The sequence below is a fragment of the Hippocampus zosterae genome, chromosome 6, assembly GCF_025434085.1.
Source record: "Hippocampus zosterae strain Florida chromosome 6, ASM2543408v3, whole genome shotgun sequence".
Classification (NCBI taxonomy): Eukaryota; Metazoa; Chordata; class Actinopteri; order Syngnathiformes; family Syngnathidae; genus Hippocampus; species Hippocampus zosterae.
In genome coordinates this window covers 13523778-13538748 of record NC_067456.1, presented here as the reverse complement: position 1 = coordinate 13538748, position 14971 = coordinate 13523778, and the positions used below count along the sequence as shown (strand labels likewise).

At 42.1% G+C, this 14971-nt stretch overlaps 1 protein-coding gene and 1 long non-coding RNA gene across 7 annotated transcripts; one reads left to right on the top strand and one right to left on the bottom strand.

The window, feature by feature from the left end:
- Positions 1-5007: 5007 nt before the first annotated feature.
- On the top strand, positions 5008-13759 carry LOC127602802 (eosinophil peroxidase-like). Of its 5 annotated transcripts, none has more exons than XM_052069144.1 (17): positions 5008-5131; positions 5283-5345; positions 5437-5521; positions 7556-7731; positions 9414-9546; positions 9675-9801; positions 9909-10115; positions 10199-10553; positions 10642-10802; positions 10879-11137; positions 11214-11384; positions 11464-11701; positions 11777-11976; positions 12071-12115; positions 12328-12486; positions 12559-12582; positions 12749-13759. In XM_052069144.1, exons 2-17 carry the CDS (start codon positions 5285-5287, stop codon positions 13159-13161), a joined length of 2814 nt encoding a protein of 937 aa, XP_051925104.1. In that variant the 5' UTR covers positions 5008-5131; positions 5283-5284; the 3' UTR covers positions 13162-13759. The 5 variants fall into 5 exon arrangements, with proteins under 5 accessions (XP_051925104.1, XP_051925102.1, XP_051925103.1 ...); XM_052069142.1 differs by having other exon boundaries at positions 12328-12510; XM_052069143.1 differs by having other exon boundaries at positions 5015-5131; positions 12328-12381; positions 12454-12582.
- LOC127602805 (uncharacterized) lies at positions 12333-13980 on the bottom strand. 2 transcript variants are annotated; one of them, XR_007962881.1, is made up of 3 exons: positions 13966-13980; positions 12559-13889; positions 12333-12486 (listed from the first exon to the last, which is right to left on the bottom strand). It is a non-coding gene; the product is annotated as an uncharacterized LOC127602805 (long non-coding RNA). The 2 variants fall into 2 exon arrangements; XR_007962880.1 differs by lacking the exon at positions 13966-13980 and having other exon boundaries at positions 12333-12510; positions 12559-12749.
- Between the last annotated feature and the right edge of the window lie 991 nt (positions 13981-14971).

Below are 14971 nucleotides of genomic sequence, written 5' to 3'. Positions count from 1 at the left end.
TTTCCATTTTTGATTCAGATTAGTCCTGTACTGTTCACACAATGCCTGAGGTTCATTTAAAAAAACAAAAAACAAAACCCTGCTCCACTTGAGTGACTCCTCTTCACTGACATCCAAAGCATGTTGCACAACCTGATCTGTGAGGGAGTCAAGCCCTGTTGTAGTTCATCCAAATGGCAGATGCAGCAGTAAAAATAAATCGAACACTTTATAAAAAGCAGTCAGGATATGATCTCTTCCTTCTCTGGCTCGACTCAGTCAATCAACGAAGAGATGAAGCAAAACTGACAGAACCAAATACCGTTTAGGTCCACCCGCGGTGGACCTAAATGTTCCAGGAAGTCCTACTTTGCTGTTTTAACTACTATCACATGCGTTGGCCTACATCAACAACTTCAATTCTCATATTTGTTCCATAAAAATGTATTAATTTAACCCCAACAGCCTACTTTCTTCTCCCAGTAAGTGTATGTGCATGTTTGAGTTTTTTGTTTCGAGGTTGGACTTTTTTTTTTTCTTTGTGGAGCAGTTTTATTAGTTTCGTTTGAGGAGCAACTTTGTAATGTTGAGCAGCGTTTTTTTGCCAGTTAATCCGAGGGACCTGAAGCAAGTGTGTTATTAAACAAGAAAAATCTAAGATCTAAGAAAAAATCTAAGAAAAGAAAGATCTAACAAAGGAAGAATTTGTTTCCTTTTTTTTAATACAATCACATTTTTAGCTTTATAATTCACATTGTGCATTATAGCAAATATTTTCATGTCTTTAAATATTTTCAGTGGGGCAATTTCAAACACGTACATAGGTTTCTATTTCACTTTTGTATTTCTGAATAGGTAGTACGTATTTTAAGGCCGGATCTTATATAACAAATGGTTTTGGTTTTTTTCATCAGTGTTCATTCGAGGTTGCAAAGACGTTTGCCAACAATTTGAATGGTCTGAGACAGTTTTTCTTCTGTACCTCTTCTGTAAAGAAAATTTGGCACATATATATATATATATATATATATATATATATATATATTTAAAATTTGATGACAACAAGAAAAACTACAACCATGAAAACTGTTAGGAAATGTCTGGCGAATGTTTTCAGCATTCAATGAACTCTGACCCCCCAAAACCGTTCCCTACATGTGCAGATACGTGCAAACCTTTGCGGTTCAATGAAGTACGGGCTTAAAGGGGATGTCAATCCCAAAAATGTCCATACGATTACATATTCCATCTGCCCCCACTATTCTAAACACATTCTGATGAATATTGCGAATGAGGAATATGAGTTTAGTCGTAAAATCCACCCGTTTTTGTCCATCTCATCAGGCAGCCATTTTTCCACTGGCTGTTGAATGGAAAAGACATCACAAGTTGATCAGGGCTCAGATAACAATCAGGTCATCAAGGCTCAGCTGTTTTCTGACTTCAGCAGCCTGAGCATTGGAAAATTGGGTTTGGCTTCCGCTTTAAGCCGAGTGAAATTAATTTAAAGGAAAAAAGAGTGACTAAAATGCAATTTATTGTGTAAAATCTTAAAAATATTTTATCCTAAGTGTTGCTATTTAATGTGCTTTTATAAAGCGCAAAATGAGAATTTCGACTGCTTATTTCAAATTGGTGCTCACTGGGCTAGCCGGAGCCAGCTCTGGCCCTTGATGATGTATTCATTTTTGTTTCTCGTTGTCTCGTCACTTTGCTTGTATTTAGTTCCCTGAGTTCTGTCAGACTTGGTCGGATCATTGTGGGTGTCTGTGTCGTAGGTTTTGGCTATTTGGGTTCCTTGTGGGCGGCCCGGTAGTCCAGTGGTTAGCACGTCGACTTCACAGTGCAGAGGTGCCGGGTTCAATTCCAGCTCCGGCCTCCCTGTGTGGAGTTTGCATGTTCTCCCCGGGCCTGCTTGGGTTTTCTCCGGGTGCTCCGGTTTCCTCCCACATTCCCCAAAAAATATGCATGGTAGGCTGATTGAACACTCTAAATTGTCCCTAGGTGTGAATGTGAGCGTGGATGGTTGTTCGTCTCTGTGTGCCCTGCGATTGGCTGGCAACCGATTCGGGGTGTCCCCCGCCTACTGCCCGAAGACAGCTGGGATAGGCTCCAGCGCCCCCCGCGACTCAAGTGAGGATCAAGCGGTTTGGAAAATGGATGGATGGATGGGTTCCTTGTGGTTTTCAAGACTTTGAGTACTTCAGTTAGTTTTGTCCAGTGGACTCCTGTTTGCATTTTTGTTAAATACATTTTGTTCAGCCCACCCTCCTACTCTATGCTTTTGTGTGTGTGTGTGTGTGTGTGTGTGTGTGTGTGTGTGTGTGTGTGGTGGTGGTGGTGGTGGGGGGGGGGGGGTCGTCCGCCTACCACCATGCAAAACCTTGACAGAATGATCCAACCAAGATTGGACCCCTCAGGACCAGGGCCCTGGTCTCACTGCCACCCGTTCCTGTTCCCGGCGGTGCAAGTATCGCGCCCCTGCCCTGTTTCCGCCGAGCCAAGCCATTGGGTCATTTTGGGACGTCTGGGAGGGGTACTGTTATGTTTTTGTTTAGTTTACATTTGATTTAGATTCCCTCGTGTACCCTTTTTCTCTCCACCTGTTCTCTCTCCCTCAACCCTTTGTGTCTTGTCCAGGTGTTTCTTGTGGTCTTGTCACTTCGTTTGTATTTAGTTCCCTGGGTTCAGTCAGTCTTTGTTGGGTTATTGTTGTTGTCTGTGTGCGCCCCCTGTCACGTTTTGTCTTCTGTCATAGGTTTTTACTACTTTTGGTTTCCTGTGGTTTTCCAGGACTTTTGAGTATGAGTTTCCTCAAGTGTACCCTGCAAGTGTATTTTTGTTAAATACATCTTGGTCAGTCACCCTGCTCCTCCCCTACCTCTTGGGGTCTTCCAACCAACTACCACCAAGTAAAATCTGACATTAAGAGGTAAATTAAATCACAAAGTCTCCACTGAATTCGCCAAGTTTGAAACGCATAAAATGGCCACTGAATTCTACCTATGGGGGGAGTATCCTCATGGGAGTGAACGTCATGGAAAATTATTTATCTTCATATGACATGAGTCACTTCCTATACGTTGGAGCAATCATTTCTATTCATGAAGGTCACCCGAGCCAGTTGTACTCTGTAACTGTTATCATAACTTTAGTCATATTAAGGCATTAGTTTTAGCCTGTTATCCCTCTTATTTTCACGTTTTTGACCACACCAAAGAATTACTTGAAGTACTTTCATCAACCATTGAACCTTCCATCCAGTCATTTTCTGATCCACTTGTCTTCACAAGGGGCACACAGAGACAAACAACCATTTGCACTCACAATCACACAGAGGACCAATTTAGAGTGGTGCATTAACCTGCCATGCATGTTTTTGGAATGTGGTAGGAAACCGGAGTACCCAGGCCAAATCCCCACAGGGAGGTCGGAGCTGGGATCGAAACCTGCACATCTGCACTGTGAGGCCTACATGCTAACCAGTTGACTACCGGGTGGCATGCAATTGAACCTGCTGACTTAAATTAAATGAGACCGAATACAAGAGCTCACTTATGATGGACTGAGATGTATTAATTCAACAATTCATTGTTGTGGTTGTAGTTCTCTGCAAAGTAACGAAAGCTTAATCCAGCTGTGGCCTGATTTCAAGACAATAGCGCAAGCCTTTCACTTACTTGCATGATCAAGACCAAAAAGGTTGCATTGCAGGCCTGGCATGTATCTTCAGGCAACACAATTATGATTTGGTCATGCAGGCTTCACACTTTAATCAGTGATGCAATGGATTTCACTACAAGTAAATGATGTCTTATTGAGCTTCTGAAAAGGTGTTCTATCCATGAAATGAGTGTCTCACGGATATGTTAAATGCCACATTTTGTAAAGTCACTTAAAGTAAAGCTGAAAGTTGATATAATTCAATCACATTTTGATTTTTTTTTAATTTCAAATCTGTTCAGGTGCTGAAAGAGAGTGAAGAGAGAAAATGATAAACTCTTGCGTTGTCTAAATACTTCTGAAACATTAAACATATTTACAAATGAATATTCTGGGTAACTTCAAATGATTAAAAATATAAGGTCACAACTTTTACTGTAACTTGACAACAAAATGGACAAAAAGAAAAACCGGCATCATGGAAATTGTTAAAATAACGGTTAAAATTATCGATAAAATAGTGCAATACAAATGACTGACAAGAAAATTATCAGAATTTGCAAAAAAAATTGCAAACGCGTGTGAACCAGCGCACGCGCAGCGTGTGCGTGTGCCGTGCACCGAAAAACAAAAGTACTCGATAATCGGTTGCACGTGATTAAAAGGTTTTACACAGATGAATGAATGAATGAATGAATGTATCATTTATTTCTTTTTGAGGAAAACACGTGAAAATGACCTAAGTTTAACACATTTTATTCGTGTGCAAAGGATGTACGTGTTTGAATTAAGTACAGTAAATCCAAATGTTGTTTTTTGTGTGGGCGTGGAAGACTGGAAGAAATGTTAATCAAGCATCGCGTCTTGTCACGAACGCTTCTCCAGGAAGTTGTTTGACATCACCTGTCAACGTTTTTTCTTACTCCATTGTCCATGCATATTTTGTGTAACAATCGTTACGTGTAGGCATAAAAGTACCTACTCGATGTCACAGAATGAATACGTTTCAGACTATGCAAATAGTGCGCAGACATTTAAAGATCATGGCCATTCCTCAATGCATGATCTGAACCGCTTTATAATCACGAGGGTCGCCAGCTTTTTGGAAGTGTGTACCTGCTAACCGGTCGACGCCGTGCCGCCAAAAATCATAACCATGAATCCTCCCCAAGAATATTATGTATTGCGTGAAAATAACCTAATGAAAGGGCAGTCTAATTACGATAAACGAATGAGCGGATTTGTGATGTGTATACTTTTCATAATTATCTCGGCCCTGGTTAAAGTGGTTAAACCGGGAGCCCAAGGCGGAACAAAGAAAAAACAAAACAAAACAAAAGAGAAACAAGGAAAACAAATGCTCCAAATTCTTGGTGACGAAAAGTGTTTCCAGTGACGCGCCTTTATAAAAGCTACGAGCTTGGCAACTCCCTTACTGTACACTGACTGCCGCTGCTGATTTAAACATCTTGGAGCTACTTCCTTACAGGTCACTTACGATACCTAAACCTTAAACAAACAAGCAAACAAAAAAGAAACGTTTTATTCATTTTTATTTGGCATTGTTATTTAATCGTATTAGCTTTAATTCTATGAGTTTGACGTGGTGTCTCCCCCACCCCTTTTTTTCTCCTCACCAGAGATGTTTCGGGGTGCGTGCCTGCTGCTTGCAGCGCTTTGCGCGCAGTGGCAGGTGAATGCCCGTAAGTACAGCTTGCTCACACACATTTAATCGTATATGATTTGATATGTTCAACAGATTAGTTTTGATTATATTTCTGTATTTGCTTCCAGAATTTCTGAGCAGGGCGAGCCTTGAACAGGCTGTCAACGCCGCCATCACTAAGGTGGACTCGGCATATGAATACTCAAGACAAGAGTAAGTTCATAGATTGGATGAAAGGATTTTTTTGTACTGGAGCCGAGAAATGTTGAACGCTAACTAGCCATTGTTTTGATGAAAAAACAAATATTAGGGTTCAATAGAGCTGCAAACTCATGTTAATTGAGTTTTTTTTAAAAAATTCTTTGTCATAATGTTTGGCAACAAGGGGGCAGAACAAAACATTTCTTTAAGTAAAAACAACTCTTTGGCATCTTGTGGCCTAGTACATATGCTTCACAGTCGTCCTCGGGGCAAACCTAGGCTCAAGCCATCCAAGACAATTTGTTGCGATATGTCAAGTCAAGTCAACAGTATTTATAGAGCACTTTCAAACAGCCATGGCTCCATACAAAGTGTTGTACATGGAGCAATTTAACATATACAATAAACAGTAAAACAAATTGGTAATAAAGACGGTAGAAAGCAACAAACAGTAAAACCAAGAACAAATCCAAGTCATGCTGAGTCAAATGCCAAAGAATACAGGTGAGTTTTGAGGAGGGTTTTGAAGATGGGCAGCGAGGAGGCTTGCCGAATGTTCACTGGGAGCTCATTCCAGAGAGAGGGACCAGCAACAGAAAAGGCTCCATCCCCTCTGAGCCTCAGTTTAGTTCTTGGTACTTCTAATAATGTCAGGTCCGCAGACCTGAGGCGCCGGGCAGGTATATAGGGCCGGATGAGCTCAGAGAGGTAAATACATGAAATTAATATTTGACTCGGTTTAGGGAGTAAACGTATTTGCTTGGCCCTCTACAACTGTTTTGGTTCGTGGCTTCGTTCCTGACTTCAAGAAAACTGGCAACCCAAATGAGGACAAGCAGTGGAGGGAAATTTCTCCCAAATTTAATGAGCCTAAAATCTTACGGCACGTCATTAAAAAGAATGTCACAAATGTAGACTATACTGAAATACACGACCTTGTCTCAATTTACCCACAAATTTACTTACTGATTTCTGAGTGCAAACTATTATTCCGTTGCATAAATGTCAATATTGTCACGTTGCACGGTGGTGGTAGACTGTCATGTTTCGGTTTGGGACCAACAGGTGGCACTGTAGGGCTCCCCCTGTTGGTCCCAAACCGAAACATGACAAATATGGATGCACTGGTTACTGGAATTCTGCCACCTAGTGGAAGAGCGCTGAATTGTTCTGCCTGTCATTGCTGGCATAGTTAGATAAAGATTATTTGGATAAATGCATCAGATTAATTGGATAATTTATTTGTTTTCTTTCTTTTTTTTTCATTTACTTTCTTTTGCTGCTTTTACATAGACTGGCGCAAGTAGGAAGGGGTGTGTGCGCAGTTGTGAGAGGCAACACAGCCGACTTGTTTGCCATCAAGTGGATGTGGCTCCAGTCATTTCCTTTAAATTCAGCACAGGAGAGCTGTGCAGTCTACATGGCGAAAGGACTCTCTGGAGTCCATGCAGGGGATCGGCATGCGCAAAACACATTGAACAGCAACTGCTATCGTGTGTCCTTGTGTGACAACAGTTTTATCTAGCAGTTGGGGGTCGGGTGGGGGCTGGCTGTCAATCACATTTTTAAGATAATAACAAAAAAGACAGTCAGTTCAATTAGTTTTCATATTTATGAATGAAATGCGATGACATCCAACACAAATGTCCACAGATCTCAGAATCTGTCTGCCTGCGCCTTGATCAAATCCGCGCAAATTGCGTTACACCACCTGCGCCACAACTTACCGTACACTTGCTTTGAGTTGATCCAAAGCCTACCTCCTGTCACCCAATTGTCAGGTGCCCTGTGGGCGTGTAATAGAAAGTGCCTTCGCTCGACCGGAACGCCCAGCGAGGCGTAATGCGGTCTCCAAATTCCCAAACAGGGTAAACGAGACTTGCCCTTGCATGAAGATGAATATGCACCAGTTTTTACATCAAGCGCATGTGTGCTGTTTACGAAAACAGGCTCCTACATTGTGCAGGTGTACCCAATGAGAATTACTGCAATAGGGTTGTGAACAAGAGACTCGCTGTTTGTGAATGTGACCACTTGGTGCTCTAGGTGCCTTGATCGTGTCAGACGCAATGGAGCCAGACCTCAGGATGTGTTGCGCTTTTTCAAGCAACCTATGGGACTCACCCGTGAGGTGGCCCGATCTGCTGATTACATGGACGCCACACTGAATATTGTCAAAAGGTCGGCAGAAAGACGTCAAAGACGTTCCATCAACGCCACAGGTGTGTGAAAATAGTATCTCAATATTCGTCAGTACCGTATTGGCGCGAATATAAGATTGTGTTTTTTGCATTGAAATAAGACTGAAAAAGTGGGGGTTGTCTTATATTCGGGGTCTAGACATTACTGCATACCCATTCACGACGCTAGATGGTGCCAGATATCATTGAAGTGAATGCTGAACTTGACTCCCCAGGCCAAAGTGAACCCCTGTCACGAAGAATAAAAATAAAAAATAGCGGTATGAAAGAAAAAAGAAGAAAATAATAGAAGAGATAACAGAAAATGGAGAAACGTAATGACAATCTGGAGAAAAGTGGGTCGAAGATCGGCCAGGTTAACCGGCAGCTGAGGAGAAGTTACAGTATGATGTCATTTACATTTAAAAAACCAGAAGCCGTTCATTCACGAATGTGATTGCACTTTAGATTACATATTTAAATGATATTAAGATTTGAATGAGGCAAAATATCATGTTTTTTTATATTGTTGTAATCATTTGTTTCGTTATTATTTTCTGCATAAAAATTATTTGGTGTTCAAAAAGTTTTTTTTCAAACTTGAGTCTTGAAAAAGGGGGTCGTCTTATAATCAGGGCCGTCTTATATTCGGGCCAATACTGGACTCAGTGTTTGGGACTTTCCAAGATTGGAATGTCTTATATGTGTATATATACATACACTGTATATTATGGTCGAAAACCGAGGTATGACTGTATATATATATATATATATATATATATATATATATATATATATATACAGTTATCACAATCCTCGATGGGGAGCCTCTAACATATATATATACAGTCATACCTCGGTTTTCGACCATAATCCGTTCCAGAGGGCTGTTCGAAAACCGAAACCACGCTCTTTAAAAAAAAATAAAACGCTTTATTGAACATGTCTGCTCACAATGGAATGCTACACGAGGAAGCGTCACTTCCTCGTCTACCTAAGGAACTTACACTTCCTCGTGTAAGGAAAGCAAGAGGAGTCAAGTGGCGCATTCAAGTGCGCTCAGTTTGGTCGAGAACCGATTTTAGATCGAAGATAGGTCTCAAATAGATCCGCGGAGTGTCGAGTAGGAAAACAAACAATCATTTGTGTGTCTTGGTACATGTTAGTAATATATAATTTTGTGTTAATGTACGCTGCACCCTAATCATCCTATCAGTCTCATTTTCACAAAGAAATATTAAAAAAATAAAATAAAGCAGGTAAATCTTGAATTTACGATGGCGTGTGATTATGTCACCGGAAGTTGTTAGCGCTCAGCAGTCTGCAATTGCAGCTTGTGATCAGAGCGGTTGCGCTCTATCTTTTATAGTCATGATTCTCATTCAGAGTTTGCTTCGTGTACAATTCACCGAGGGCACGAGCAAAGAATAGGAATCTAGGAGGGCCCAGGGAAGCACTTTAAAACGGTACGTGTGAGCTACGATAGTTAACAGGCTGAAACAGTGCGTGAAAAAGTGCCTCTGTTTCAGGCCGTTTCTCATCATGGTGTGTGTGTGTGTGTGTGTGTGTGTGTGTACGTGTGCGTGTGTGTGTGCGCGCGCGCGTGCCAGTAAGGGTAGATCCCGGGAGGTTAGTTGATCGAAAAGTAGATCTTTGGTCCAAAAAGTTTGGGCACCCCTGGCGTAGAGCATCAATAACTGATTTTGATATGATTTTGTCGCTAGATTTGCTGTCTGAGGAAGATCTGGAGTTCATTGCAGAACTGACAGGCTGCTCACCTCGACAGCGCATGCCCTCTTGCAAGACAATTCCCAACCTGAACGTCTTTCGTACCATAAGTGGCGTCTGCAACAACGAGTAAGACAACGGTCGTTCTTGCTTACTGGCTTTTGGCCCTTTCCCAGTTTGATTGAATTTCTTAGCTTTTACACCCTAAATTGAGCACCACCCATGATGAGGCCCTGATTAATTCCACTTGCCTGCAGGCACAATCCTCGATGGGGAGCCTCTAACATACCATTCGTACGCTGGCTTCCGGCTGAGTACCAGGACGGAATCTCGGTGCCCCGAGGATGGGACCCGATTAAAATCAATGGCTTCCTTCTTCCTTTGGTACGATCATCCAATTCTGCTTCGATGTAAAATTCAACTGACGCTATGCAAATGCATATAGAGTTGAAATTGCTACCTTTGATGAAATGATATCTTTATCATTGAAGGTAAGAGAAGTGTCCAATCGTATCCTGACCACAGCCAACAGCGATATAGTGAGCGACTCAGTCTTTACTCATCTGTTGCCCTCCTTTGGACAATGGACAGACCACGACCAGACCTTAGCGCCACATTCCCCGGTAATCCGTTCATTCAGCAACGGTCTGGATTGCGACGAGAGCTGTGAGCGCACCGAGCCTTGCTTCCCTATTTTGGTCAGTAATCTTCCATAACCGTCTGGCTCACGCGGCACACCCGCAAACACAAACACACTCACCGCATCTCACCCTCTGTGCAGATTCCCAAGAATGGCCCGCGCTTTGGCAAGCAGGAGTGCATCCCTTTTTTCCGATCAACGGCAACATGTGGATCCGGCCCCACGGGGGCCATCTTTGGCGGTGCCACTGTGCGCCAACAACTGAACTCCCTCACATCCTACATTGATGGAAGTCAGGTGTACGGCTCGGATGACGAAAAAGCTCTGGAGCTCCGTGACCTCACCACAGATCTGGGCTTGTTGAGGGTTAATGAAGAGTTTACTGACAACGGCAGAGAACTGCTACCCTTTACCAAGATGATGGCCAATGTGTGTGCAACCCGAGCTCGCATCACCAATGACAAAAATGCCAAGGAAGTGCTTTGCTTTTTGGCAGGTGAGTGACAGGCTGAACGAGGTCATTTGCTATGTTCTCCTTCGGAGATTCTGGATTGCAACTGTTTTAACTGATGTAAACGTTGAAGGTGATGAACGTTCCAACGAGAACGTTATTTTGACTTCGCTGCACACGCTCTTTTTACGTGATCACAACCGTCTGGCTCGAGCCCTGGCGAAATTAAATCCTGACTGGAATGGAGAGAGACTGTACCAGGAAGCCCGCAAGATTGTGGGAGCCCAACTCCAGGTTAGAGCTGGCCTCTCATGAACAATCATCTTGTTTGAAGAATTGTCCCGTTTACATTCTTTGTGGTCTCTTATAGATTATTACATTCAGAGACTACATCGGCTACATTGTTGGTCCTGAAGTTTTAGCGAAGCAGCTCTCTACCTACCCTGGCTACGATAAATTCATCGACGCCACAATTTCCAACGTATATGCAACAGCTGCCTATCGATACGGCCACTCGATGATTCAGCCATTTGTTTTCCGTCTCGACGCGTCCTATGAGGATCACCCGTTGTACCCCTCTCCATTGCTGCACACAGCCTTGAACACACCATGGAGGATTGTCTTTGAAGGTATAGTCCCTGTCTGCAGTTGCCTTCTACTCCATGCCCTTGCATATGATCACAGGACATGTAAAAATGGTTTCAGGTGGTATAGACCCAATCATGAGGGGCCTTGTGGGTCGGCAGGCCAAGTTGAACGTTCAGGATGCCATCATTACTGATCAGCTGAGAGATTTGCTGTTTAGATTCTCTTTTGAGATGGCGCTGGATCTGGCCTCTCTCAATATGCAGCGGGGACGTGACCACGGACTCCCTGGTATCTGTTTCTTCCAGCATACACAACCGTTAGTTGTCTCAAGAGTGGATTTTTATTAGGTTTATACCCATGTTCTCAGGATATAACCAATGGCGCAAGTTCTGTGGTCTGTCACAACCAAGAAATCTGGAGGAACTGGCTGACGTGCTGAGAAATAAGGAATTGGCGATGAAGCTTCTGGATCTGTACGGCACACCTGATAACATTGATCCGTGGCTCGGAGGAATTACAGAGCCTCTGGTGAAAGGAGGAAGAGTTGGACCCTTGTTTGCCTGCCTGATTGCAATTCAATTCCGCAATGCTAGATCGGGAGACAGGTAAAGAGATATGAACAAATACATGCCGTGAAGCTGCTTTCGCGTACAAATTCGGTGACAATATCTCCTTTCCAGATTTTGGTGGGAGAATGATGGAGTATTCACAAGGGCCCAGAGAGCCTCTCTGTTGACGACGTCGATGTCTCGCATTATCTGTGACAACACTGGCATCACAGAAATTCCAAACCAACCGTTCCTGTTCCGGCCACGTGGTGACGGTTACACTGACTGCCGTTACATCCCGGAGTTTGACCTCACTCCATGGAAAGAAACCCGTGAGTCCCATGGGAAAAGCTTGAGCTTGAGAAAAAGACTGCCGTTTGTCTTTGTGTTGTGGAATGACTGACTTCATCATCCTATGTATTGTAGCGTATGGATTTCCTGACACCATACCAGGCACCAAGCCCAATCCAGGTGTGTAAAACACACATGTTACTTGGACCTTCTGATCTATCTATCTATGAAAGAATAATAACAATTTCAATTGCACATTCATTGCAAATGCCTGTCTCTCTGACCTTTGTAAATACTTTGCAATCGGAATGGAGTAATTTCAAAACTCTCTTGAGATGCTTGACTAAAAATTGGATTTTGACTGACTGCTATCACCCATTGATTGATACCAGCTCCCTGGACAGCATGGTCAGCCTGGTCACCCTGGTCAGGAATGGCACCTGGAGGTTATGGACCTCCTGGACCTCCAGGATATGGACCTCCTGGACCTCCAGGATATGGACCTCCTGGACCTCCAGGATATGGACCTCCTGGACCTCCAGGATATGGACCTCCTGGACCTCCAGGATATGGACCTCCCGGACCTCCAGGATATGTACCTCCTGGACCTCCAGGATATGGACATCCTGGACCCCCTGGACCTCCAGGTAAACATATTGATGTTTTTTCTTTTCATGACACACGGGTGCCTGTATACCCTTAAAACTGGCGGGTTAAAAATTACCCAGCAGTTTTAAGGTTGTTACCGATCTGTTTTTCCTTTTCCAGGAACTCCAGGTGCCTATCTATCTGTCTTTGTTTTTCCTTTTCCAGGACCTCCAGGAGCCCCGGGATCCTTTAGCTCTGAGAAAATGGCTTTCTCTGTACGGCTGAGCAATAATTTCCCCAGACCCGGTATTCCTATCCCCTTCCAAGAGGTCATCTATAATGGGCAGAACAGCTATGACATCAACACAGGCATATTTACTTGCATGTATCCAGGAGTGTATGAATTTCAGTTCTCCTGCACCATCTTTGAGCATGCGGCGAGTGTGGATCTGATGCGTAACGGAGAAATCATTTTGCACTCATTTACCACCAAGCAGGAAGGTTACATCTCAGCCAGTGGAAGCACATACATTAAGCTGAAAAGGGGAGACAAAGTATGGCTTATAGCTAACTTTGGTGGCAATGGTCTGACAAGAGACAGCTACTTCAATGGGCATTTGCTCTTTACTGAGGACTAATCACTAGTACAAAACATCTTGAAGAATAGTTACAAATGGAAAAGCTCATGTGCTCACGTTTTGTCCTGTTGAATACAAACGCAAAAATACTGTAGAATTTGCATTGACCCCCATTTTTTTAAAAGTTTGGTTTAATTTCATCAATAGCTAGCTAGCTAGATAGATAGATAGATAGATAGATAGATAGATAGATAGATAGATAGATAGATAGATAGATAGATAGATAGATAGATAGATAGATACTGCCTTCATCCAGGGCGTGTACAAATGTTGCGCTTGTTTTGTGTGTGTGTGTGTGTGTGTGTGTGTGTGTGTGTGTGTGTGTGTGTGTGTGTGTGTGCGGGTGTGTGTGTGTATACATATATCTTACAGCTGCATATTACTTGTGCTATGTGATATTGTGTTCTCCTTCTTTGAAAAGAATTCATCATTTTAAAATATTTTCTTTTTCCCCCTCTTCCGAAACAATGACTTCCCACATGTCATAGGATATTTTTGACAGGAGCACAACTGAATCATCTTGAGAGAAAAGCTATTCTTTTCTGCTTTGTTGCCATAATTAAATTGAATGAATATGCCAATAAATATATAAATACAGCGTGTGTCTCTACAAGATGAATCATATCAAACTTTTAAGATGGATAACAGAATTATCATTCTTTTGCTCAAAGGGTTGATTCTAATATTTCAATAGATTGATGAATATGATCCTAAGTTATCTTAATACACTTAAAAAGCACACACACACACACACACACGCACACGCACACACACACACGCACGCACGCACACACACGCACGCACACACACACGCGCACACACACACACACAGCATACCAATGGAGTACAGTATTTGTATATTAGAAATTGGTAGCAGCCATTGGTACCACCAAAGATTTGGGGCCCTTTTTTCTGTGAAATATCACTTGGGGCCCCACCACCAAAAGCTGAAAATTGCAAATAGTATTTTCTTAAAATCACCATTACTTGTGTAAAACCTCAGCCACCAAAATGAATTTTCAAGCATGCAATACCCTGCAAAATTGACTTCAAATTGCGATTACCACAGTAATATAGTTAACGGTAAACTTTTGGGTGGTGGTACAATTTTACATATTGCGCTATCTTGAGTTAATTACACTCATACTTATGCCATAATCCTCTGTAGGTTCAACAAATAAAATGACATGTTCTTCTATTAACCAGTGGATGGCGCTAATATACAAGGTACGTAAATGAAAGTAGTCAGGGCTACAACTTGTGGAATTTTACTTTCCAAAATCCAGTTAGACGAAATGTAGATTCTCCATAAAAGCATGAGAAAGAGTTTCGTATTGTCATAGATGGCGTTCTCCCTTTGTTTTAATATAATAATTGTTAATGTTTTTTTGGTTTTGATTTTCAACTCTCCTGTTGAATTTTATGTCTTCAACACACAGGGATCACACTAACATTTAAAACTTGGATGACCAAAAAAATTACTATACATCAATATTAATAACGTGATCGGAATAAATTTTTAACATTTGCTGCTCTGACTAATTAACAGTAGAGTAATTAGCACAGCCACCTTTTATATATCTATATATTTATCTTGCACTTAATTGAACGGTGTACATTTATTTTGTGAATGCAAACACTTTGTTTTTCTTCTTTCTTCTTTCTACCCACAATCATGCTGGAAGGTAAATCTCCCCAGAGTGGGACAAATAAAGGATATCTTTCTATCTTAAAAAAATAAAAAGAATTGCTTTGTAAATGTGATGTACAGTTTTAAATGTTTAAAACAGTACATACAATGAAATTACTG

Excerpts from the sequence above, each read along its gene's own strand:
- LOC127602802 (XM_052069140.1), top strand. The coding sequence starts at position 5,285 with ATGTTTCGGGGTGCGTGCCTGCTGCTTGCAGCGCTTTGCGCGCAGTGG. Across the intron at positions 11,702-11,776 it reads AATGCTAGATCGGGAGACAG|ATTTTGGTGGGAGAATGATG; the intron begins GTAAAGAGATAT and ends TCTCCTTTCCAG. Across the intron at positions 12,583-12,748 it reads TGGACCCCCTGGACCTCCAG|GACCTCCAGGAGCCCCGGGA; the intron begins GTAAACATATTG and ends TTCCTTTTCCAG.